The following is a 27,318-nucleotide window of genomic DNA, read 5'->3' on the forward strand; positions in this document are numbered from 1 at the left end:
TCGGGATCATTTGAGGTCTCTCCCAAGATCATTTCTGGATGGATTTCGGGATCTGTCCGGGATCCCGTCAGGGTCATTTAGGGGTGCGTTCGAGATCCCGTCAGGGTCATTTCGGGACTTCTTCGGGAATATATCGGGATCATTTCTGGATGGTTTATGGGATTCGTCCATGACCCATTAAGGGTCATTTCGGGACTATTAGGTGATCATTTGAGGACCTTTCCGGCGTCACTTCTGGATGATTTTCGGTATCCGTTCGGGATCCCGTCGGAATCAATGCGGGACTTTTACGGAATCATTTGGGATTCCTTCCGGCATCATTTCTGGATGGTTTTCGGGATTTGTCCGGGATCCCGTCGGGGTTATTTCGGGACCTTTTCGGGGCTAATACGGGATCATTTGGGGATCCTCTAGGGGTCGTTTCGTGACTTTTTCTGTATTATTTCGGGATCATTTTGGGACCCTTTCGGCATAATTTCTGGATGGTTTGCTGGATCCATCAGGGTCATTTCGGAACCATTTTGGGATCATTTGGGGACCCTTCCGAGATCATTTCTGGATCCGTCCGGGATGCCGTAGTAGCCATTTCGGGATTTTTTGTTACTTTTCCGGGATAGTTTTTGCACCCTTCCGGGATCATTTCTGGATCTGTGAGGGATCCCATCTGGGTCAATTCCGGACTATTTCGGGATCATTTTGGAATCATTCCGGAATCATTTCTGTATGGTTTTCGCGATCCATCGTGGATCCCCTCGGAGCCATTTCGGAACTTTTTCTGGAGTTAGTCGGGATAATTTAGGGACCCTTCCTGGATATTTTCTGGATGGTTTCTGAGATCCGTCCGGGAGCCCGTCAGGGTAATTTCTGAACTTTTTCGGGACTATTTCGGGATCAATTTGGTACCCTTCAGGCATCATTTCTGTGTGGTTATCTGGATAAGTCTAGAATCGTGTCGTTGTCATTTCGGGTTTTTTTTGGGACTACTTCGGGAACTTTTGGAAACACTTCCGGGGCGTTTCTGGATGGTTTTCGGGATCCGTCCACGACAGCGTCGGGGTCATTTCGTGGCTTTTTCTGGATAATTTCGTTATCATTTTGGGATCCTATCAGGTTATCAGCTCATAAAGTTCTTTTTTTTACTCAATTACAAAAATAAAATGCATTAGACAGAAAAAAAATTTTAAACAGATAACTTTATAAGCAGGCTAACGTGAATAGCCCACATATTTCATTTTCTCCTTGCGGACGGGGCCGCGGGTAAAGGCTAGTATATATTATAAATGGCAAAGTTTGGATGTGAAGATGTTTGGATGTTTGTCCAGACGTTTGTCTTTGTGACTCAATAACGCAAGAACGGCTGGACCGATTTGGATGAAATTTTGCACACATATAGCCAATATTCTAGAAGGATCTACTAGCTATATATTTTTCAAAAGGGGCGTGGTCCCCGCCCCTTAGGAACAGTTATAATTTAATTATTATATTTTTTCGTCTTTGCGACTGAATCACGCCAGAATGGCTACACGGATTTTGATGAAATTTGGGACACAGACAGTAGTCTACTAGCGAAATTTTTTTCGAGCATGGAGAGAGGGGTGGGGGTCCCAAGACCCCTTCGAGCAATTACTTTTTAATAATTTTTACACATTATAACTTTACGTATACTGGCCTTCACCAATATCACAGACTCAAGGGGTCAAATAAGTCGAGGGCTTACAAAGTAAGCAGTGACACCCTCCGGCCCCCTTTATCTACCTCTCTGGTGTAAAATCTATAAATTGTTATAACTCAATATAAATTTTCTCCTAAACCAATATTTTTTGGTATCTGTCACATACAGATCGAGATCTAGACAATTTTGGAGGAACGATCAGTGGTCCTCTCCTTTTACTCCCGCCATCCGCCCTCCTTCAATTGTTTTTATTAGCACGCTTTTATTAGCTTTACCTGTATGTTTCTATGTAACTTTTCATTCACTCCAATGCTCCTGCTGCCTTATTAACATGGTTTTATAATTAGCTTCACCTCATATGGAGACCCTTCCGGGATCATTTCTGGATGGTTTTCGGGATCGGTCTGGGATCCCGCCGGGGTAATTTCGGGACTTTTTCGGGACTATTTTGGGATCATTTTGGGACCCTTCCGGGATCATTTCTTGATCCGTGCGGGATCCCATCGGGGTCATTTCTGGACTATTTCATTTGGGGACCCTTTCGCTATCATTTCTGGTCGGTTTTCGGTATCCGTCCGGGATCCCGTCGGGTCATTTCGGAACTATTTCGGGATCATTTGGGGTACCTACCGGCATCATTTCTGGATGGTTTTCGGGATCCGTACGGGATCCCGTCAGGTTCATTTCGGGACTCTGTCGGGATCATTGAATCATGGGTTTCAGGATCCGTCCGAGATCCCATTAGGGTAATTTCTGGAATTTTCCGAGACTATTTCAGGATCATTTTGGGACCCTTCCAAGATCATTCCTGAATGGATTTCGGGATCTGTCCGTGATGCCGTCAGGGTCATTTAGGGATCCGTTCGAGATCCCGTCAGGGTCATTTCGGGACTTCTTCGGGACTATTTCGGGATCATTTTTGGATGGGTTTGGTGATCCTTCCGGGAGCCCATCTGGGTCATTTCGGAACTTTTTCAGGGCTAATACGGGATCATTTAGGGACCCTTTCGGCATCACTTCTAGATGGATTTCGGGATCTGTACGGGAACCCATCAGGGTAATTTCGGGAATATTTCGGGATCATTTGGAGACCCTTTAGGGGTCATTTCATAACTTTTTCTGTATTATTTCGGGATCATTTGGGGACCCTTCCGGCATCATTTCTTGATGCTTTGCCGGATCCATCAGGGTAATTTGGGAACCCTTCCGAGGTCATTTCTGGATCCGTTCGGGATGCCGTAGGAGTACTTTCGAGATTTTTTTGTTACTTTTTCGGGATAGTTTTGGGACGCTTCCGGGATCATTTCTGGATCCGTGCGGGATCCCATCGGGGTCATTTCCGGACTATTTCGGAATCATTTTGGGACCTATCCAGAATCTTTTCTATATGGTTTTCGCGATATGTCGTGGATCCCCTCGGGGTCATTTCGGAACTTTTTCTGGAATATGTCGGGATAATTTAGGAACCCTTCCTGGATATTTTTTGGATGGTTTTTGATATCCGTCGGGGAGCCCGTCAGGGTCTTTTCGGAACTTTTTCGGGACTATTACGGGATCATTTTGGTACCCTTCAGGGATCATTTCTGTGTGGTTCTCTGGATAACTCTAGAATCGTGTCCTTGTCATTTCGGGTTTTTTGGGTCTATTCTGGGAACTTTTGAAGACCCTTCGGGGCATTTCTGGATGGTTTTAGGGATCCGTCCGCGACAGCGTCGGGGTCATTTCGTGGCTTTTTATGGATAATTTCGTTATCTTTTGGGGATCCTATCAGGTTATCAATTCATTTAGTTCTTTTTTTACTCAATTCCAAATATAAAATACTTTACCCAGAAACAAAATTTTAAACAGATAACTTTATAAACAGGCTAACGTGAATAGCCCATATATTTCATTTTCTCCTTGCGGACGGGGCCGCGGGTTAAGGCTAGTATATTATAAATGGGAAAGTTGGGATGTTTGGATGTTTGAATGTTTGGATGTTTGGCCAGACGTTTGTATTTGTGACTCAATCACGCAAGAACGGCTGGACCGATTTGGATGAAATTTTGCACACATATAGCCAATAGTCTAGAAGGATCTACTAGCTATATATTTTTGAAAAGGGGCGCGGTCCACGCCCCCTAGGAACAGCTATAATTTAATTATTATATTTATTCGTCTTTGCGACTGAATCACGCCAGAATGGCTACACGGATTTTGATGAAATTTGGGACACAGACAGTAGTCTACTAGCGAAATTTTTTTCGAACATGGAAAGAGGGGTGGGGGTCCCACGACCTCTTCGAGCAATTACTTTTTAATAATTTTTACACATTATAACTTTACGTATACTGGCCTTCACCAATATCACAGACTCAAGGGGTCAAATAAGTCGAGGGCTTTCAAAGTAAGCAGTGACACCCTCCGCCCCCTCCCCCCTTTATCTCCCACTCTGGTGTAAAATCTATAAATTGTTATAACTCAATATAAATTTTCTCCTAAATCAATAGTTTTTGGTATCTGGCACATACAGATCTAGATCTAGACAATTTTGGAGGAACGATCAGTGGTCCTCTCCTTTTACTCCCGCCATCCGCCCTCCTTCAATTGTTTTTATTAGCACGCTTTTATTAGCTTTACCTGTATGTTTCTATGTAACTTTTCATTCGCTCCTGCGCCTGCTGCCTTATTAACATGGTTTTATAATTAGCTTCACCTCATATGGAGACCCTTCCGGGATCATTTCTGGATGGTTTTCGGGATCGGTCCGGGATCCCGCCGGGGTAATTTCGGGACTTTTTCGGGACTATTTCGGGATCATTTTGGGACCCTTCCGTGATCATTTCTGTATAATTTCCGGGATCCGTCCGGGGATCCCGTCGGGGTCATTTCGGGACTTTTTCGCGACTAATACGGGATCATTTGGGAACCCTTTCGGCATGGTTTTCGGGATCCGTCCGGGATCCGATCAGGGTAATATCGGGACTATTAGGACATCATTTGGGGACCTTTCCGGCATCATTTCTGGATAGTTTTCGGGATCCGTCCGGGATGCCGACGAGGTCATTTCGGGACTATTTCGGGATCATTTGGGATACCTACCGGCATCATTTCTGGATGGTTTTTGGGATTCGTCCGGGATCCCGTCGAGGTCATTTCGGGACTTTTTCTCGACTAATACGGGATCATTTGCGGACCCTTTCGGCATCATTTCTGGATAGTTGTCGGGATCCGTTCGGGATCCCGTCACGGTCATTTCGGGACTATTAGGGGATCATTTGAGGACCTTTCCGGCATCATTTCTGGATAGTTTTCGGAATCCTTTCGGGATCCCGTCACGGTCATTTCGGGACTATTTCGGGATCATTTTGGGACCTTCCCAAGATCATTTCTAGATGGATTTCGGGATCTGTCCGGGATGCCGTCGGGGTCATTTTGGGACTATTAGGTGATCATTTGAGGACCTTTCCGGCATCACTTCTGGATGGTTTTCGGTATCCGTTCAGGATCCCGTCGTAATAATTGCGGGACTTTTCCGGGATCATTTGGGGTCCCTTCGGGCATCATTTCTGTATGGTTTTTGGGATTCGTCCGTAATCCCCTCGGGGTCATTTCGGGACTTTTACTCGACTAATACGGGATAATTTGCGGGCCCTTTCTGTATCATTTCTGGATAGTTGTCCCGAACGGATCCCGTCAGGGTCTTTTCGGAACTATTAGGAGATCATTTGAGGACGTTTCCGGCATAATTTCTGGATAGTTTTCGGGATCCTTTCGGGGTCCCATCAGGGTAATTTCGGGACTTTTTCGGCAACATTTAAGATTGGTTTTCAGGATTCGTCCGGGATCCCGTCAGGGTAATTTCTGGACTTTTCCGAGACTATTTCGGGATCGTTTTGGAACCCTCCCAAGATCATTTCTGGATGGATTTCGGGATCTGTCCGGGATGCCGTCAGGGTCATTTTGGGACTATTAGGTGATCATTTGAGGACCTTCCCGGCATCACTTCTGCATGGTTTTCGGAATCCGTTCAGGATCCCGTCGGAATAATTGCGGGACTTTTTCGGGATCATTTGGGGTCCCTTCCGGCATCATTTCTGGATGGTTTTTGGGATTCATCCGGCATCCCGTCGGGGTCATTTCGGGACTTTTTCTCGACTAATACCGGATCATTTGCGAGCCCTTTCGGCATCATTTCTAGATAGTTGTCAGTGTCTTTTTGGAACTATTAGATCATTTGAGGACCTTTCCGACATCATTTCTGGATAGTTTTCGGGATCCTTTCGGGGTCCCGTCAAGGTCATTTCGGGACTTTTTCGGGGTCATTTAAGGATGGCTTTCAGGATTCGTCCGGGAACCCGTCAGGGTAATTTCTGGACTTTTCCGAGACTATTTCGGGATCATTTTGGGACCTTCCCAAGATCATTTCTGGATGGATTTCGGGATCAGTCCGGGATGCCGTCAGGGTCATTTTGGGACTATTAGGTGATCATTTGAGGACCTTTCCGGCATCACTTCTGGATGGTTTTCGGTATCCGTTCAGGATCCCGTCGGATTCATTGCGGGACTTTTTCGGGATCATTTGGGGTCCCTCCCAAGATCATTTCTGGATAGACTTCGGGATCTGTCCGGGATCCCGTTAGGGTCATTTAGGGATGCGTTCGAGATCCCGTCAGGGTCATTTCGGGAATATATCGGGATGGTTTACGGGATCCGTCCAGGGCCCCTTAAGGGTAATTTCGGGACTATTAGGTGATCATTTGAGGACCTTTCCGGCATCACTTCTGGATGATTTTCGGTATCCGTTCGGGATACCGTGGGAATCAATGCGGGACTTTGTCGGAATCATTTGGGATCCCTTCCGGCATCATTTCTGGATGGTTTTCGGGATTTGTCCGGGATCACGTCGGGGTTATTTCGGGACCTTTTCGGGGCTAATACGGGATCATTTGGGGATCCTCTATGGGTCGTTTCGTAACTTTTTCTGTTTTATTTCATGATCATTTGGGGACCTTTCCGGCATAATTTCTTGATGGTTTGCCGGATCCATCAGGGTCATTTCGGGACCATTTTGGGATCATTTGGGGACCCTTCCGAAATCATTTCTGGATCCGTCCGGGATGCCGTAGGAGCCATTTCGAGATTTTTTGTAACTTTTCCGGGATAGTTTTTGGACCCTTCCGGGATCATTTTTGGATCTGTGCGGGATCCCATCTGGGTCAATTCCGCACTATTTCGGGATCATTTTGGGATCCTTCCGGAATCATTTTTGTATGGTTTTCGCGATCCGTCGTGGATCCCCTCGGAGCCATTTCGGAACTTTTTCTGGAGTATGTCGGGGTCATTTGGGGACTTTTTCGGGATCATTTGGGGGCTCTTCAGGCATCATTTCTGGATAGTTTTCGGGATCCGGACGGGGTCATTTCGGGATCATTTGGGGTACCTACCGGCATCATTTCTGGATGGTTTTCGGTATCCGTCCGGGATCTCATCGGAGTCATTTGGGGACCTTTTCGGGATCATTTCGGGGCTCTTCCGGCATCATTTCTGGATGGTTTTCGGGATCCCGTCGGGGTCATTTCGAGACTTTTTCGCGACTAATACGGGATCATTTGGGAACCCTTTCGGCATCACTTCTGGATAGCTTTCGGGATCCGGCCGGGATCCCATCAGGGTAATTTCGGGACTATTAGAGGATCATTTGGGGACCTTTCCGGCATCATTTCTGGATAATTTTCGGGATCCGTCCGGGATGCCGACGAGGTCATTTCGGGACTATTTCGGGATCATTTGGGATACCTACCGGCATCATTTCTGGATGGTTTTTGGGATTCGTCCGGGATCCCGTCGGGGTCATTTCGGGACTTTTTCTCGACTAATACGGGATCATTTGCGGACCCTTTCGGCATCATTTCTGGATAGTTTTCCGAATACTTTCGGGATCCCGTCAGGGTCATTTCCGGACTTTTTCGGGATCATTTTAGGATGGCTTTCAGGATTCGTCCGGGAACCCGTCGGGGTAATTTCTGGACTTTTCGAGACTATTTCGGGATCATTTTGGGACCTTCCCAAGATCATTTCTGGAAGGATTTCGGGATTTGTCCGGGATGCCGTCAGGGTCATTTTGGGACTATTAGGTGATCATTTGAGGACCTTGCCGGCATCACTTCTGGATGGTTTTCGGTATCCGTTCAGGATCCCGTCGGAATAATTGCGGGACTTTTTCGGGATCATTTTGGGTCCCTTCCGTCATCATTTGTGGATGGTATTTGGGATTCGTCCGGCATCCCGTCGGGGTCATTTCGGGACTTTTTCTCGACTAATACGGGATCATTTGCGGGCCCTTTCGGCATCATTTCTGGATAGTTGTCGGGATCCGTTCGGGATCCCGTCAGGGTCTTTTCGGAACTATTAGGAGATCATTTGAGGACTTTTCCGGCATCATTTCTTGATACTTTTCGGGATCCTTTCGGGGTCCCATCAGGGTCATTTCGGGACTTTTTCGGCATCATTTACGATTGATTTTCAGGATTCGTCCGGGATCCCGTCAGGGTAATTTCTGGACTTTTCCGAGACTATTTCGGGATCATTTTGGGACCCTCCCAAGATCATTTCTGGATGGATTTCGGGATCTGTCCGGGATGCCGTCAGGGTCATTTTGGGACTATTAGGTGATCATTTGAGGACCTTTCCGGCATCACTTCTGGATGGTTTTCAATGCGGGACTTTTTCGGGATCATTTGGGGTCCCTTCGGGCATCATTTCTGTATGATTTTTGGGATTCGTCCGTAATCCCGTCGGGGTCATTTCGGGACTTTTACTCGACTAATACGGGATAATTTGTGGGCCCTTTCTGTATCATTTCTGGATTGTTGTCCCGAACGGATGCCGTCAGGGTCTTTTCGGAACTATTAGGAGATCATTTGAGGACCTTTCCGGCACAATTTCTGGATAGTTTTCGGGATCCTTTCGGGGTCCCATCAGGGTCATTTCGAGACTTTTTCGGCAACATTTAAGATTGGTTTTCAGGATTCGTCCGGGATCCCGTCAGGGTAATTTCTGGACTTTTCCGAGACTATTTCGGGATCATTTTGGGACCCTCCCAAGATCATTTCTGGATGGATTTCGGGATCTGTCCGGGATGCCGTCAGGGTCATTTTGGGACTATTAGGTGATCATTTGAGGACCTTTCCGCCATCACTTCTGCATGGTTTTCGGAATCCGTTCAGGATCCCGTCGGAATAATTGCGGGACTTTTTCGGGATCATTTGGGGTCCCTTCCGGCATCATTTGATGGTTTTTGGGATTCATCCGGCATCCCGTCGGGGTCATTTCGGGACTTTTTCTCGACTAATACGGGATCATTTGCGGGCCCTTTCGGCATCATTTCTAGATAGTTGTCGGGATCCGTTCGGGATCCCGTCAGTGTCTTTTTGAAACTATTAGGAGATCATTTGAGGACCTTTCCGACATCATTTCTGGATAGTTTTCGGGATCCTTTCGGGGTCCCGTAAGGGTCATTTCGAGACTTTTTCGGGATCATTTAAGGATGGCTTTCAGGATTCGTCCGGGAACCCGTCAGGGTAATTTCTGGACTTTTCCGAGACTATTTCGGGATCATTTTGGGACCTTCCCAAGATAATTTCTGGATGGATTTCGGGATCAGTCCGGGATGCCGTCAGGGTCATTTTGGGACTATTAGGTGATCATTTGAGGACCTTTCCGGCATCACTTCTGGATGGTTTTCGGTATCCGTTCAGGATCCCGTCGGATTCATTGCGGGACTTTTTCGGGATCATTTGGGGTCCCTCCCAAGATAATTTCTGGATAGAATTCGGGATCTGTCCGGGATCCCGTCAGGGTCATTTAGGGATGCGTACGAGATCCCGTCAGGGTCATTTCGGGACTTCTTCGGGACTATATCGGGATCGTTTCTCGATGGTTTACGGGATCCGTCCAGGGCCCCTTAAGGGTAATTTCGGGACTATTAGGTGATCATTTGAGGACCTTTCCGGCATCACTTCTGGATGATTTTCGGTATCCGTTCGGGATCCCGTCGGAATCAATGCGGGACTTTGTCGGAATCATTTGGGATCCCTTCCGGCATCATTTCTGGATCTGTGCGGGATCCCATTTGGGTCATTTCCGGACTATTTCGGGATCATTTTGGGACCCTTTCGGGTTCATTTCTGTATGGTTTTCGCGATCCGTCGTGGATCCCCTCGGAGCCATTTCGGAAATTTTTCGAGAGTATGTCGGGATAATTTAGGGACCCTTCCTGGATATTTTCTGTATGGTTTTTGAGATCCACCCGGGAGCCCGTCATGGTCATTTCGGAACCTTTTCGGGATCATTTTGGAACACCTTTAGGGATCATTTCTGTGTGGTTCTCTGGATACGTCTAGAATCATGTCGTTGTCATTTCTGGTTCTTTTGGGACTATTCCGGGAACATTTGGAGACCCTTTCGGGGCACTTCTGGATGGTTTTCGGGATCCGTCCGCGATAGCGTGGGGGTAATTTTGTAGCTTTTTCTGGATAATTTCGGGATCATTTGGGATCCTATCAGGTTATCAGCTCATTTAGTTCTTTTTTTACTCAATTACAAAAATAAAATGCATTAGACCGAAACCAAAATTTTAAACAGATAACTTGATAAACAGGCTAACGCGAATAGCCCATATATTTAAATTTCTCCTTGCGGACGGGGCCGCGGGTAAAGGCTAGTATATTATAAATGGGAAAGTTTGGATGTTTGTATGTTTGTATGCTTGTATGTTTGTATGTTTGTCCAGACGTTTGCCTTTCTGACTCAATCACGCAAGAACGGCTGGACGGATTTGGATGAAATTTGGCACACATATAGCCAATAGTCTAGAAGGATCTACTAGCTATATATTTTTCAAAAGGGGTGTGGTCCCCGCCCCCTAGGAACAGTTGTAATTTAATTATTATATTTTTTCGTCTTTGTGACTGAATCACGCCAGAATGGTTACAAGGATTTTGATGAAATATGGGACACAGACAGTAGTCTACTAGCGAAACTTTGTTCGAACATGGAAAGGGGGGTGGGGACCCACGACCCTTTCGAACAAATACTTTTTAATAATTTTTACCCATTATAACTTTACCTATATTGACGTTCACCAATATTACAAACTCAATGGGTCAAATAAGTCGAGGGCTTACAAAATGAGCAGTGACACCCTACGTCCCCATCCCCCTTTCTCTCACCCTCTGGTGTAAAATCTATAAATTGTTATAACTCAATATAAATGTTCTCCTAAATAAATAATTTTTGGTATCTGGCTCATAGAGATCTAGATCTAAACAATTTTGGAAAAACGATCGGTGGTGCTCTCCGTCTCCTCCCGCCATCCGCTCTCCTTCAATTGTTTTTATTAGCACGCTTTTATTAGCTTCACCTGTATGTTTCTTTGTAACTTTTTATTCGCTCCAACGCACCTGCTGCCTTATTAACATGGTTTTATAATTACCTTCACCTTATTTGTACTCCCGTTAGGGTCATATCGAGAACCTTCCGGGATCATTTGTGGATGGCTTTCGGGATCCGTCCGGGATCCCGCCGCGGTTATTTCGGGACTATTTCGGGATCATTTTGGGACCCTTCCGGGATAATTTCTGTAAAGTTTTCGGGATACGTCGGGATCCCGTCGGGGTTATTTTGGGACTTTTTCGGTACTATTCTGGGATCATTTCGGGACTATTTCGCGATCATTTGGGGACCCTTCCGGCATCATTTCTGGATGGGTTTCGGGATCCGTCCGGCATCCCGTCGGGGTCATTTCGGGACTTTTGCTCGACTAATACGGGATCATTTGGGGACCCTTTCGTCATCATTTCTGGATGTTTTTCAGGATGCGTTCGGGGTCATTTCGGGACTTTTTCGGTATCCTTTGGGTTCCCTTCCGGCATCATTTCTGGATGGTTTTCGGGATTCGTCCGAGATCCCGTCGGGGTTATTTCAGGACTTTTTCGGGATCATTTCGGGTACCTTCCGGCATCATTTCTAGATGGTTTTCTGGATCAGTCAGGGATCCCGTCGGGGTCATTTCGAGACTTTTTCGCCACTAATACGGGATCATTTGGGGACCCTTTCGCCATCATTTCTGGATAGTTTCTCGGAACCGTCGGGGATCCCTTCAGGGTCATTTCGGGACTAATTCGGGATCATTTGGTGTACCTTTTGGCATCATTTCTGGATGGTTTTCTGGATCCGTAAGGGACCCCGTCGGCGTCATTTCGGGACTTATTCTCGACTAATACGGGATTATTTGAGGACCTTTCCGGCATCAGTTCTGAATAGTTTCCGGGATCCGTCCGGGATTCCGACGGGGTCATTTCGGAATTATTTCGGGATCATTTGGGGTACCTACCAGCATCATTTCTGGATGGTTTTCGGGATCGGTCCGGGATTACGCCGGGGTAATTTCGGGACTTTTTCAGGACTATTTCGGGATCATTTTGGGACCCTTCCGGGATCATTTCTGTATAGTTTTCGGGATCCGTCCGGAATCCCGTTGGGGTTATTTTGGGACATTTTCGGGACTATTCCGGAATAATTTCGGGACTATTTCGCGATCATTTGGGGACCCTTCCGGCATCATTTCTGGATGGTTTTCGGGATCCGTCCGGAATCCCGTCGGGGTACTTTCGGGATTATATGCGTACCTTCGAGAGATAAATTCTTGATGGTTTCCGGGATCATTACGAGACTTTTTCGGGGTTATTTTGGGTCCCTTTAGGCATCATTTCTGGATGGTCCTCGGGATTCGTCCGCCATCCTGTCGGGGTCATTTCGGGACTTTTTCGTGACTAATACGGGATCATTCGGCATCATTTCTGGATGGTTTTCGGATCCGTCCGGAATCTCGTCGGGGTCATTTGGGGACTTTTTCGGGATCATTTGGGGGCTCTTCCGGCATCATTTCTGGATGGTTTTCGCGATCCGTCCGGGATCTCGTCATTTGGGGACTTTTTCTGGAGTATGTCGGGGTCATTTCGGGACTTTTTCGGGATCATTTAAGGATGGTTTTCAGGATTCGTCCGGGAACACGTCAGGGTAATTTCTGGACTTTTCCGAGACTCTTTCGGGATCATTTTGGGACCTTCCCAAAATCATTTCTGGATGGGTTTCGGGATCAGTCCGGGATGCCGTCAGGGCTATTTTGGTATTAGGTGATCATTTGAGGAGCTTTCAGGCATCACTTCTGGATGGTTTTCGGTATCCGTTCAGGATCTCGTCGGAATCATTGCGGAACTTTTTCCAGATCATTTGGGGTCCCTCCCAAGATCATTTCTGGATGGATTTCGGGATCTCTCCGGGATCCCGTCAGGGTCATTTAGGGATGCGTTCGAGATCCCGTCAGGGTCATTTCGGGACTTCTTCGGGACTATATGGGGATCATTTCTGGATGGTTTACGGGATCCGTCCTGGACCCCTTAAGGGTCATTTCGGGACTATTAGGTGATCATTTGAGGACCCTTCCGGCATCACTTCTGGATGATTTTCGGTATCCGTTCGGGATCCCGTCGGAATCATTGCGGGACTCTTTCGGAATCATTTGGGATCCCTTCCGGCATCATTTCTGGATGGTTTTCGGGATTTGTCCGAGATCCCGTGGGAGTTATTTCGGGACCTTTTCGGGGCTAATACGGGATCATTTGGGGATCCTCTAGGGGTCGTTTCGTGACTTTCTGTATTATTTGGGGACCCTTCCGGCATAATTTCTTGATGGTTTGCCTGATCCATCAGGGTCATTTCGGCACCATTTTGGGATCATTTGGGGACCTTTCCGAGATCATTTCTGGATCCGTCTGGGATGGCGTAGGAGCCATTTCGGGGTTTTTTGTTACTTTTCCAGGATAGTTTTTGGACCCTTCCGGGATCATTTCTGGATCTGTGCGGGATCCCATCTGGGTCATTTCCGGACTATTTCGGGATCATTTTGGGATCCTTCCGGAATCATTTCTGTATGGATTTCGCGATCCGTCGTGGATCCCCTCGGAGCCATTTCGGAACTTTTTCTGGAGTATGTCGGGTAATTTAGGGACCCTTCCTGGATATTTTCTGGATGGTTTTTGAGATCCGCCCGGGAGCCCGTCAGGGTCATTTCGGAACCTTTTCGGGATCATTTTGGAACACCTTCAGGGATCATTTCTGTGTGGTTCTCTGGATACGTCTAGAATCGTGTCGTTGTCATTTCGGGTTTTTTTGGGACTATTCCGGGAACTGTTGGAGACCCTTCCGGGGCATTTCTGGATGGTTTTCGGGATCCGTCCGCGATAGCGTGGGGGTCATTTCGTAGCTTTTTCTGGATAATTTCGGGATCATTTGGGATCCTATCAGGTTATCACCTCATTTAGTTCTTTTTTTACTCAATTACAAAAATAAAATGCATTAGACAGAAAACAAAATTTTAAACAGATAACTTGATAAGCAGGCTAACGCGAATAGCCCATATATTTAAATTTCTCCTTGCGGACGGGGCCGCGGGTAAAGGCTAGTTTAAAATATTCTCCAATTTTCGTTAAAACGTGGGATATGTTCCAACGAAGTATTGTTCCTTAAAAGAGCAAAATAAATCGAGATTTGTTTCCTATCGTATTTTATAATCCCGTTTAACATATACAACTGCCGTATCACGTAATTTTCTCTCGTATCGTATTCGATCCGTGGTCTCATGTTAAGATTCGGCCCCAGAATTTTTTTTATAAAGACCTATGCTAATGTCAAAATGTATTGAATTTGAACTCAGATAGAGTATTTTTGAAATAAATCCCGAGAGAGGGCGTTCTTCAACCGAATTCTGAGCTAGAACCGAATTCTGAAATAGGGCGTTTTCAAAAGTTTTCTGAGATATCGCGTTTTCGAAACGGCAGCCGAAATAGGGTGATATACCAATCAGCAGTGGATATAGTATTAAACTAAATACTCAAGAAACCGTTATTGAAAATGGAAAACTTATACGAAGCTTTAAGTTTTCGAAGTATTCTGTAAAATGTATGCCATTTTTAAAGGTGAATTAAGAGCTTGGTCACCGTTTAAAGCAAAAACATATCTCCTTTCCGATCATACGTATATAAGTTTCGTTAGTAGACTAAGCAAAAGTTTTATAACAATTTCATACAGAGGGTTAATAAAATAATAAGTCAAGTTTTCTTCATTAAATACCTTATCTAAATCAATCTGCGATATTAAATACGAGCTTTTAATTTTTTCATTATTGCTTTATTGAATGCCTAATGGACTCAAAAATCTAGTAGAGTTTGCTTGATGTGTCGGATTTTATTGTCAATGTAACAATAATTCGTGAAAAAAGCCAAAAAAATGAAAAGCTCTACACTGAAAGAAATGGTGCTAGTAAAATCAAGAAATCGGTTCTGTTGTTCTTGACTTAACGGAGATTCGGTGAAATTGATCGAATTATGGTTAATTCGACCGAGTTCTTTGTCAAACGAACAAATTAGTTTAGTCATTTCAACAGAAGAGAAATTGACGCGCTTCAGTTAACAAAATTCTGTAAAATTGACAGATTCCTGGTCAATCTAACTGATTTTACTGTTAACACAAATGATCTTACAGATCATTTCAACGGCGATCAACTGTCAATACATGAGCAAATTTCAAAGGGAATTTTACGCTCACTGCGCTCTCTATTTTGTACTTATGACGATGGTGCCACTTGTAAAAAAAAACACCAAAATAAGAAAACCATCAAATCCAAAAAACACACAAAATGGGAAAATAACAAAAAACTAGTTTTTCAGTTATCAATACAAAACGAAAAACCCCTTTTTTGGATTTAAATTATAAGATACCGGGACACCTATCTATCGGGTACAATTTTGCAACTTCTCGTCCAAGCGAAATCCAAAATTGCGCCCTCTTGTTGCAAAAGTTTGGTTTGAACGAAAAGGATTTTTCCAAAGTTAGTAACATTTTGTTCTTTTTACGAATTTTCACTCACGCGAACGAATTTAATAAGATAATAAAAAACATCCTTTTTTAATGTTGATGTTTCCGACAACATAAAAGTTTGAGTTGTTTTGGAATCGTTTCAACTTAAAGTGCTACGAAAATTAAACTTGCCGATTTACATGTAAAGTTACTCCAGTGGTGAATTACCTTCTAGCGATTTGATTCTTTACTTTTCTATAACTTACAAGTTCTCTTTTTAAAATGTTACGTCAAACATTTATACTACAAGTTTTGTTCGAAACAATCAAGTGTGGCAACTACATGCGAGAGAAGAAATTGAGAATGAGCTGAGCTGCAGCTGAAGAATTGAGAATCAGTTTTGTGACTACCAAATTCATTTCTATTTACAAAGCGAAGTTCAAAACTATAAAATAAATAAATTATAAAATATAAAATTTGGTGAAAGTGCGTTTAATAAAACAATAATAAAGTGTATAAAGTTTAATGTGTGCCAGCATATTTGATGTAGCCCAATTGACGTTCGGTTAGTAAGTGCCACCGTAGTGTTGGTAGCGTGCTCCGCCTGCCACACCGTATGCCCTGGGTTCGCACCCCGGGCAAAGCAACATCAAAATTTTAGAAATAAGGTTTTTCAATTAGAAGAAAATTTTCTTAAGCGGGGTCGCCCCTCGGTAGTGTTTTGCAAGCGCTCCGAGTGTACTTCTGCCATGAAAAGGTCTCAGTGGAAACTCATCTGCCTTGCAGATGTCGTTCGGAGTCGGCATAAAACATGTTGTAGGTCACGTCCGGCCAATTTGTAGGGAAAATCAAGAGGAGCACGAGGCAAATTGGAAGAGAAGCTCGGCCTTAGATCTCTTCGGAGGTTATCGCGCCTTACATTTATTTATTTATTTATGTATATGGCAACATAGGTACTTCCGTACAAAGCTGTCGCAAAAACTTTTTTTGTTCATTTGATTACTAAGACGGTCGATTACGAATCAACGATTTGTGCGCAGTTGATTCAACATCTTGTTGCGATGGATAAAAATTAACAGAAATTTCGGTTGAATTGACCCGTATTTCGGTTGATTTTACCAGTCTTTTTCTTTCAGTGTACTTTTGCAGGATTTTGAAAGCTTTTTAACAAATAGGCACCATTGCGGATAAAACGAGTGTGATATATTATCCGTCAACTCCTTGACAGGATGTTCAAGATGGGTACTTTTTAGCGTTTTAAGCAGCGTTTTGAAGCCCGCGGTCGCCTATCTCCAGCGGGTGATAGAAACAGATACAGGATGAAATCGCGATAGTCACTTTTAAAATCAGGTGATCATTATATTTCTGATTTTGACTATGCCGAAGTTATCACACTTGTCTTATCCACAATGATAGGCACTAGGGCTGGGACTATCCGCATATTCGAATATCCGGATATCCATACGGATATCCGTTGACACGGATAAAATCCGGACGGCATATATATCCGGTTAATATTTTTTTGTGAAACTATCCGGATTTATGAAGATCCGGTTAATAACCGTATTTTTGGATATCCAGTGAAAGTTAATAACAATAAATTCGTGGGGCATTTAAATCAATTAGCAGTGTTTTTTCACAATATAAACAAACGGCACTGTCCTTATTTCACTTGTAGCTTTTTAATTTTTGACGCTAATTTAATAATCTACATATATATTTTGTGAATAATTTTTCGATGTTTGCTTCGTTCAATTCTGATATGCAGATATTCAACTTTTATATTCCAGTATCCGGACATACGGATATCCGGATTTCCCCTTTACGTATCCGGATAGCCGAACATCATAATGGGAAATCCGGATATCCGAATAGCCGGATTTTTGGTAATTCTTTACTTTAGCTCACAACTGCTAAAACTCATCCAAAAATATGGGGAGAGATGTCAAAAGACGCGCTATGAACCCAGGAACACGAATCCGAAAGCGGAAATTCAAAATTGTATATTTGAAAAAAAATTGTAAATTTTCATGTGGTCGTTGTAGTTTTTATGAAATTGTTGTACCCACAAGAAAAGCTGTGGGTAAAAGTGTTTTGCGCGGATATAGTTTTGGTCTCCAAACCGGTGTTGGTTGGACCCATCCAGGGTAATTTTATATAAGAGCGGCCGAAGGCGGCTAATCCAGAAAGGTGATTTGCGCAAAAATATTATGGATCCCACCCCGGTTTCGGATCGCTCCGGGCAGTTTTTCGATTTTTGGAAATATCTTTTTACAGAAATGAAATTTTTAATTTCCGCTTTCGGATTCGTGGTCCTGGGATCAAAACGCGTCTTTTGCACCTCTCCCAATATTTTTGGTCCAGTTTTATCAGTTGTGAGCTAAATTAAAGAATTACTGGATTTTTTGCTTTGCTATCCGGTTATTCGAATATGCGGTTTATCCGGATAGTTGAAAAATCCGGATGCAGTTCACAGCCCTAATAGGCACATATTTGGTTAGGTGCAATAACTATGAATAGTTGCCTGGGTATCTTATTTGGATTGTCTTTAAAGTTGGGTGAAAACGGCTGCTATCGATTTTAACTAATTTTGTACCTTTTTTTGGGGACACTTATGGATGTTAGCTAATGAAGCAAGTGGCCCTGGGTGAAAAGTTTTTGTGTGAAATTGGTATTATGCCAATATCGTCGATGCTTTGGCAAAACCATTTATCGACAAAGTCCAAAACCGTCGTATCTGACGGAATTTTAATTTTACAGAAGAGCACGAAAACTTATTTGATAGATTATTTTAGTAATTTTTTCCGTGATAAATAAAAGTAATATTTGAATAATTTTCTTCCGATCAGTATGACATACATATGTGGAGATTAAGTTTCCTTTAAGCTATTCTGATCTATTTCGTTGTAGTGCGAATAAAAACAACGTATTTGTTCATCTGTTTCGCTGAGTTTTGTCTGTGGATACATGTATATTCATAAGCATTTAAAAATTTTAGTATTGTAACTTTTTGTATTTCTTGTTGTTTTTATTTTATACAATAATAAATAGAATATTACGCCCCTGCTGATGCCAAGGAAATTTGGCGAAACGTGGGGCCGTAAGGTGGAATAAACCTTGTTTTTATTCGCACTACAACGAAATAGATCAGAATAGCTTAAAGAAAACTTAATCTCCACAAAAGGAATATTTATTTCTAAATACATATGTTATAACGTATAGATTGTATCGTGATGTTATAAGAAAGGTGATGTCAACAACATAACCTCAATTTTTAGGTAGCAGTATTTACTTGTATTACAAAAGTATTAAATTTTGATTACTTCATTTTTCGTACAAAATTCGCCAAACAAATTTTTCTCTGGAGAATTTTTTCTATATTCTTTTGTTGAACACAAAGGTACGTTAATCTCTTTTCTAAACAGATCTAGTAGCGGCTTATATTATTATAATATTTCTAAACATATAGTAAAATCCTACTCCGATCGTAGTAGAACTCAAAGGCAGTTCTGTATGATAAACAACCATCTAAAATATGCATGCCGAACTTGTCAGAATAAGGGAAAACGTCAACGGGATGAGAACACCTGAATATTCATTTCATCATGTATTGTATATACATTAACCTGGGTCGATTTGTATGGACGAAAGTTAACCGATATCGCGCCATCGATTTTTCGATAGGATTTGGGCCCAGGAAAAAAGTTCCACTACGCATACCCAAAAAAATAATTTTCGAGCCTGCGAAATTTAATTTTTTTCTGACTTTTTTTCGACTTTGATTTTTAAGGTTTTTTTCATGACCTACTAAAAAAAATTCACGTGAAAAATATTTTTAATTTTTTTTTTCAGAAACCTGTTATCGACAACGTTTTTAGCTAACATTTTTGGGTCGGGCAGGGTATACATGAAAATTTTACAATCAAATGAAATTTTTTTAGTAGGTCATGAAAAAGCCTTAAAAATCAAAGTCGAAAAAAAGTCAAAAAAATTAAATTTCGCAGGCTCGAAAATTATTTTTTTGAGTATGCGTAGTGGAATATAATATACATACTCAAAAATAGTCATGTTTTCCCCGTTAGGAGCTTTATATAAGTGAAAGAGCTTAAATGCAATTTTGGAGTGCAAATTTAATTTAACCGTTATTTTACAAAACGAACATTCAAATATGGAATTTAAGATTTTTTTTGGATGGATCTATCTGGATGCACTGAACTCCGGGCTAAGAAATCTCAAGTTTGCGATATGGTGGTATTTGGGAGGTTTTGCAGTTTGTCGATAGATGGTACTACAAAGCCATCGATGATATATTTTTCAACCTTTGAAAAATAGGTTTTTGGAAATTCGGTTAAACCCTACAACTTGATGTATGTACGTATGTATGCCTCTCAAAGGTAATTAGTCGATTCGAGTTGAAACGAGTTTAATATATTTTTAAACTTACACAGCTTTCAGCACTGACAATTTGGGTATATTTTTCGTATAGGCCTTCTCCCCAGCAGCTTCCAGTGCAGCCAATTCCTTTGGATGTGATTTTAGTTTATGCGTGCGACAATTAGGTCCATTTGCAAATTTTTTGTCACAAAAATTACAAGAATATGGCTTTAAGCCACTGTGTAGTATAAGATGGCTCTTTAGGGTTTTTGCGCGTTTAAATGCTCGTCCACAATAATCACATTTATGTGGCATTTCATCAGAATGTACAAGTTTATGCAGATTAAGAGTTGCTCGTGAATTCAGTTGCAAGCCACACTCGTCGCAGGTATGCTTGTTGGCACTATGAGTTTCCATATGTTTCTGAAAGTACATATCGTTAGTTTAATTCACACTGAAAGAAAAAAACTGGTGAAATCAACCGAATTTTTACGGGCCAATTCAACCGATATTTCTTAAAATTTTTAATCCATCGCAGCAGTTCAATAAACTTCGTACAAATTGTTAATTCTGATTGTTTATTTGAAACCACAAAATCAACAAAAAACAAGTAAGGAAGGCTAAGTTCGGGTGTAACCGAACACTTCATACTCTGCTGAGAGCCTTGGAGACAAAATAAGGGAAAATCACCATGTAGGAAAATTAACTTAGGGTAACCCTGGAATGTGTTTGTATGACACGGGTATCAAATGGAAGGTATTAAAGAGTATTTTAAAAGGGAGTGGGCCATAGTTCTATAGGTGGACGCCATTTCGGGATATCGCCATAAAGGTGGACCAGGGGTGACTGGAATGTGTTTGTACGATATGGTTATCAAATGAAAGGCGTTAATGGAGATTTTAAAAGGCAGTGGCCCTTAGTTGTATATGTGAAGGCGTTTTCGAGATATCGACCAAAATGTGGACCAGGGTGACCCAGAACATCATCTGTCGGGTACCGCTAATTTATTTATATATGTAATACCACGAACAGTATTCCTGCCAAGATTCCAAGGGCTTTTGATTTCACCCTCCAGAACTTTTTCATTTTCTTCTTAATATGGTAGGTGCCACACCCATTATACAAAGTTTTTTCTAAAGTTATATTTTGCGTCAATAAACCAATCCAATTACCATGTTTCATCCCTTTTTCGTATTTGGTATAGAATAATGGCATTTTTTAATTTTTCGTAATTTTCGATATCGAAAGAGTGGGCGTGGTCATAGTCGGATTTCGGCCATTTTTTATACCACGATAAAGTGAGTTCAGATAAGTACGTGAACTAAGTTTAATAAAGATATATCGATTTTTGCTCAAGTTATCGTGTTAAGGGCCGAGCGGAAGGACAGACGGTCGACTGTGTGTAAAAACTGGGCGTGGCTTCAACCGATTTCGCCCATTTTCACAGAAAACAGTTATCGTCATAGAATCTATGCCCCTACCAAATTTCACAAGGATTGGTAAATTTTTGTTTGACTTATGGCATTAAAAGTATTCTAGACAAATTAAATGAAAAAGGGCGGAGCCACACCCATTTTGAAATTTTGTTTATTTTTGTATTTTGTTGCACCATATCATTACTGGAGTTGAATGTTGACATAATTTACTTATATAGTGTAAAGAAATTTAATTTTTTGTTAAAATTTGACTTTAAAAAATTGTTTTTTAAAAGTGGGCGTGTTCTTCGATTTTGCTAATTTTTATTTAGCACATATATAGTAATGGTAGTAAGGTTCCTGCCAAGTTTCATGTTATCTTCAACGACTGCCAAATTACCGCTTGCAAAACTTTTAAATTACCTTCTTCTAAACGTGGGCGGTGCTACGCCCATTGTCCAAAATTTTACTAATTTTCTATTCTGCGTCATAAGGTCAACCCATCTACCAAGTTTCATCGCTTTATCCACCTTTGGTAATGAATTATCGCACTTTTTCGGTTTTTCGAGTTTTTCGATATCGAAAAAGTGGGCGTGGTTATAGTCCGATATCGTTCATTTTAAATAGCGATCTGAGATGAGTGTCCAGGAACCTACATACCAAATTTCATTAAGATACCTCAAAATTTACTCAAGTTATCGTGTTTACGGACGGACGGACGGACGGACATGGCTAAATTAATTTCTTTTTTCGCCCTATAATATTGATATATATACATCTATATATCTATCTCGATTAGTTTATGCCGTTACGGATTACCGTTATGCAAACAAAATTAATATACTCTGTGAGCTCTGCTCAGCTGAGTATAAAAAAGGACATTAAATGTAAGCCCATTTTACAATACGCACCCTCATAAATTTAAGTGTTGCTTTTTGACTTATCTGCAGCACTGATTTTTTACATTAGATAATGCCTTTCTGAAATATGGAGTAAAGTGCAGAAAAATAACGCATGCGGTCTGTATTTCCTTTTGTGGGAGGGTTTATTTCCTTTTCCTGAGAGGAAATGGCAAAGTTTTAGTCAACGGAACTGACTAGCTGGATCTTCAGAGTATCACATTGTCCACAACTAAGGAATATGGAAGCATATTGCTTACGTCAATGAGATGAGTGGCGATCTGGAACACCATCATGAAGTTGCGGGACATTTATCTAAGAAAACCAAGCGTTGAGGTAGACTCATTGAGCAGAAAGAGGTGGCTGGTGTAAAAATATCTAGCGACAGAGGATTTAGAGAAACTATGCTTCAACAAATTAGACCTTACAGGTTTACCTGATGGCAAAAAACAAAAAAAACCTTTGGCTTATAAAAACTTTATTTAAACAGCTCCGGCTAGGTCCTGAAACTCATTAAGTTTTGTTGATTCTCCGACAGAGTGGGCAATTGGTTTATATTGAAACGATTTTTCACCATCCCTTGTCAAATTTGTTTTCGAGACAAACCAGTTTCAGCGTTGTGCGCAAGTGTTTGTCAAAACAGATGTTTGTGTATGTGTACCTGCTGTGTGTTCATTCAGAACTGAGGGTAGTTTTTACTGATCTATTTTTGTGTGTAAAAAATATATATAAATAAATAAATAAATGTAAGGCGCGATAACCTGCGAAGAGATCTAAGACCGAGCTTCTCTTCCAATTTGCGTCGTGCTCCTCTTGATTTTCCCTACAAATTGGCCGGACGGGAGCTACATGTTTTATGCCGACTCCGAACGGCATCTGCAAGGCAGATGATTTTTCACTGAGAGCTTTTCATGGCAGGAATACACTCGCAGCGCTTGCCAAACACTGCCGAGGGCGACCCCGCTTAGAAAAATTTTCTTCTAATTGAAAAACCTTATTTCTAAAACTTTGATGTTGCTTTGCCCGGGTGTGAACACCATACCATACGGTGCGGTAGGCGGAGCACGCTACCATTACACCACAGTGGACGCCATAAAATATATATATTTAATTAAAATATATATAGTTTTCATTAAAAAACAAAAATGTATAAACGTACTACATTCTATTCTTACGGCTGAAATCTGTAACTCAGTCTCATCTAAGGTCTAAATTTCAGATTTTCCATTTCGTGATGATTTCGGTATTTAGTAAACAAAAGTCACAAAAATAACTCACCACATCAACAAAATTCACCAAAAAGGCAATTTACTCATACATTAAACAAATCATATCAAACTGCGTTTTGCTTAACGTTGTATGGTGTTGTGACTGAGCTTGATAAGGGCCGCTCCCAAAGTGCGTAGGTTCGAATCTGAGTGACGGCACACTGAACTCGACTTCTTTTTAATATTTTTTTTTAATTTTTTCTTTGCTAATATTACATTTTAGAAATGAAACAATAATCTTGAAATCGTTTTTGGCAAATACTTTTCATATTTTGCTGAAATTTTCATGTATGTGACCTGCCCCGGCCCAGCAGACTGGAGACGTGTCTCAAAAAAATGATAATTGTGATTAGAGACGGCTTACTGAATTCAGCTGTTTATAATTTCTCCTTTTCTAAAATAATGTTTTAACCTCTATAAATTCGGTACTAAACACCCTGAAACACTCGAAAATCATTCCCTCGCCACCACAATTGTTAAAAGAGGAGTCCTCCACTGCTGAGTCTTCTTTCTAGATGACTGTGGTTTACAGCTTAACTGTTTTATATGTAGCTGCTTACGGAATAATGTGTATAGGTAGTATGTAACAGTTTTCAAATTTAAGCATTTATTATTCTTGAAATTTCTGTATGACTTTATATATGAGAGAACACGCTGGGTATATAAGTTTTGGTGAAGTAAGCTAAATCTCCACCAACCGTGGAACTGAATGTGACCATATATTTATTTCAACTAGCACCCCTTGATAAAGAAAAAAACCATGGCCCCGTAATCATAGTCGAAATAAAATGGAATTTTATTGATTTAAACTTGGTTTTAAATTAAATATCATTTTAAGTCTGTTATAGTCCACTTAAACACTATTTTAACTCTAAAAAAAAATTTTATTTAAAATGACATGAGCCCGATTTTAATTTTTTAAAATAGGTTTTAAGTTGGTGGTCTGCTGTCAAAATTTGCGAGAAATTAAAGAATTTGCTATTTAAGCGCGATGAACTTAAATGGAAGTGAAAAAAGGCTTCCCCGACAAGCAAATATACGTCAGGAGCTAATTTATTATACCTAGAATGCATATTAATATATTTGTGACGAAAATTACACAATCTTAAAATGTGCGATGGTTACTTGGCTCCACATATGCGAAATCTTTAATTAAGACTATTCCGCATTCAAAGATATTTGTGAGTTTTGATATTTTAGTATATTTTGAGGAAAAAGTAGCATCATATGCTGATTATGGCATTAAATTTAGAAATAAATATTCAATGGAAGGAATTATTTACCACAGGCGTCGATTTTTAATACATGTCAAAAAATTTTGGGAGAGGTGTCAAATGACGCGTTTTAATTTCAGAAGCAATAACCCGAAGTCGCCCAAGTAATACTTGTACTCTGTCAAGATATTTTAAGCATTAACTAAAAGGTGTTTTGCGCTGATACAATTTTCACCAGTTTCGCAGCCGTTTGAGGGTAATTATTTGGTTTTTTGTGAATATCTATTAATAAAAAAAAAATGTCTTATTTCCGACTTCTAATTATTGAATTACATTACAGAATTCTTGAATTCAAGTGTCTTCTATTCCCCTTTACATTTGCCAATTCCTTTTAAAAGAAAGCTTTAATAAAACACGGAATACAACAAGAATTAGCAACAAAAATGTTAAGAACTGCTTGGTACAGGCGCTGCTGAACTACTTCCCTCCTTTATCACCCTCTTAGTCTATGTCAGGATCGACTTGAGTTCAATGATTTTCTAATGTAAAAGGGACTTACACTTTGCAGGTCCATGTACAATGGCTCAACATTCTAGGTCACTTCTTTCCTATGGAAAACTATACTAAACTCCCTTTATTTATGCTGACTTTGCGAAGACAAACCTAAATTTGATTTAAGCTGATTATCATTGAATGTCCTGCATATTTATTAGTATCGAGGTTAGAGATATCCCTATACGGTTTCGGGTATATTAAATTAAACGGCTTTAACGGTTAGGGCCTCCTAACATTTAAGGTTTGCATCATTTCGACCGTAACATCTGTCTTAATGCAAACAACTTTTATTTACAACATTCTTACAAACTATATAAACTATTCAATATGAATACGAGTGTATGAGTGGATAGCCTTGTTGCTTCCTTTGCTTTAAGGAGCCCAACTCCACTTTAACTACTTATTCGTTTATGTAGCGAGATTTAAATACTTTTTAAAAAACGAACTTAAGTAAATTTTCTTTAAATAAGTATGTTCATGTTCAATTAAAAGAATGTGCACTCAATTTTAAATTGACGGCTGATAAAAAAACAGGGAATTTTTACAAAACGTTTGCTAATAACTTTTAAATATAATTGAATGATAACTATCCGCCAGCGGATTATGATCAAAACGCGTTTTCAGGTACTCCTTTGACAGTTTTGTGCTATTTTAAGAGTTTTTGTCAAGTAAAAAATTACCAATTTTTATACGTGGAGTCAATTAACCGCAGTTGTAAGGAAAGGGTGAACTTTTAAAATTTCTAAAAAATTTCTTCTATGCCAATCAGTGCCTTTTTTCATGCGGATACCCTGTCCATGCTTATTTTAGCTGAAAAATGTGTTTAATATGTCTATGGCAGACCAAAATTTTAAATCCCATTTTTAGTTTAGGCAAGATTTTAACTAAAGAGTATTTTAGCCAGCGATTATGATTACGGGCCAATATGCTTACCTTCAGACGTGGACGATTCTTAAAACATTTTTTGCATATTACACATTCAAATGCCGCATAATCGCTATGTGTTAGCATATGTTCACGTAGAGCGCTTTCTGTGCGCACAGCTTCACCACATTCATCACAAACGAACGGACGAATATCTTCGTGTACGAATTTGATATGTGTCGCTACATAATCCTTATTTTGAAATTTTCGATCACATTGTGGACATGGAAATATATTCTTCTCAGATGTTGGACGATGAATATTTATGTGTTTCTTCAGTTCATATTCGGTTTTAAATATTTTGGAGCATTGCGCACAAGTGAGTGTTGGCAATGGTATGCCATGTTTTCGATGCAAATGTAAACGATAACTACCAATGCGTCGGAATTTAAGTGAACATTCCTCACAAAAAAAGTTATATTCGGCAGGCTCTGGTGCACGTGGTTTTTTGAAGGTGTTCGTTTTCTTAGATGTTTCTTCCCCCTCTTTTTGTTCTGTTTTTGCCTTTTTTACGCTAATTTTCTTAGAGATTTTACTTGTTTTCACATCGATTTCATTATTACATCGTTTTTGTTGTTGTTGTTGTAATATTTCTTCATTGTTACCTTCATCATCACTAGCAAAAGGATCTTCAAGTTGGCCTAAATCGTCATTTTGAAAATCGCATATATCATCATTTGCTTCCAAAATAATATCGGTCATATTATCTTCCTCTTTTATATAGAGCGCGCTATGAGTGCTCTTCTGCAGTGGTATAGTTACCATATTACCAATTTCAACATTAAAATTTTTATCTTGCGCTTTGCTTACTTGTTCATGGTGGGCCTCAAATAAACGTTGTGCATGCTCCAATGAAGTTGCTAGCATATCAAGTGCTCGATAATCTCTCCATATGCCATGTTTTATACGTAAATATTGAGTGTCTTTCTCTGTTGTGATTGGAGCACTTTGCATTTCAATGTACATTTGTTGTACTTTTGCCACACGTTTGGTGAAGTCAACCATCGAAGTAACTAAAGCAAAACATTGTGTACATAATTGCTTGGGAAGTTGCTCATCATGGTTGGAAATCTGCGAAAAGGGGAAGCAGATATTAAC

At 41.0% G+C, this 27,318-nt stretch overlaps 3 protein-coding genes across 6 annotated transcripts in view; 1 reads left to right on the forward strand and 2 right to left on the reverse strand.

The window, feature by feature from the left end:
- The window catches only part of LOC137239558 (zinc finger protein OZF-like), a 197,454-nt gene that overhangs the window by 45,826 nt on the left and 124,310 nt on the right, over positions 1 to 27,318 (forward strand). The window lies entirely within an intron of this gene.
- Positions 1 to 27,318, reverse strand: part of LOC137241490 (zinc finger protein 721-like) — a 105,764-nt gene that overhangs the window by 27,172 nt on the left and 51,274 nt on the right. The window lies entirely within an intron of this gene.
- The window catches only part of LOC137239557 (zinc finger protein weckle-like), a 35,170-nt gene that overhangs the window by 7,344 nt on the left and 508 nt on the right, over positions 1 to 27,318 (reverse strand). For 3 of the 4 annotated variants that reach the window (XM_067764987.1, XM_067764983.1, XM_067764984.1), the window contains exons 2-3: positions 26,230 to 27,291; positions 20,016 to 20,368 (exon numbers count right to left, since the gene is read on the reverse strand). In XM_067764987.1, the coding sequence (XP_067621088.1) occupies positions 20,016 to 20,368; positions 26,230 to 27,291 (1,415 nt within the window). The remainder of the gene's footprint in view (positions 1 to 20,015; positions 20,369 to 26,229; positions 27,292 to 27,318) is intronic. The other variant, XM_067764985.1, reaches the window with a different exon arrangement.

Source organism: Eurosta solidaginis, chromosome 2 (genome assembly GCF_040869045.1).
Source record: "Eurosta solidaginis isolate ZX-2024a chromosome 2, ASM4086904v1, whole genome shotgun sequence".
Lineage (NCBI taxonomy): Eukaryota > Metazoa > Arthropoda > Insecta > Diptera > Tephritidae > Eurosta > Eurosta solidaginis.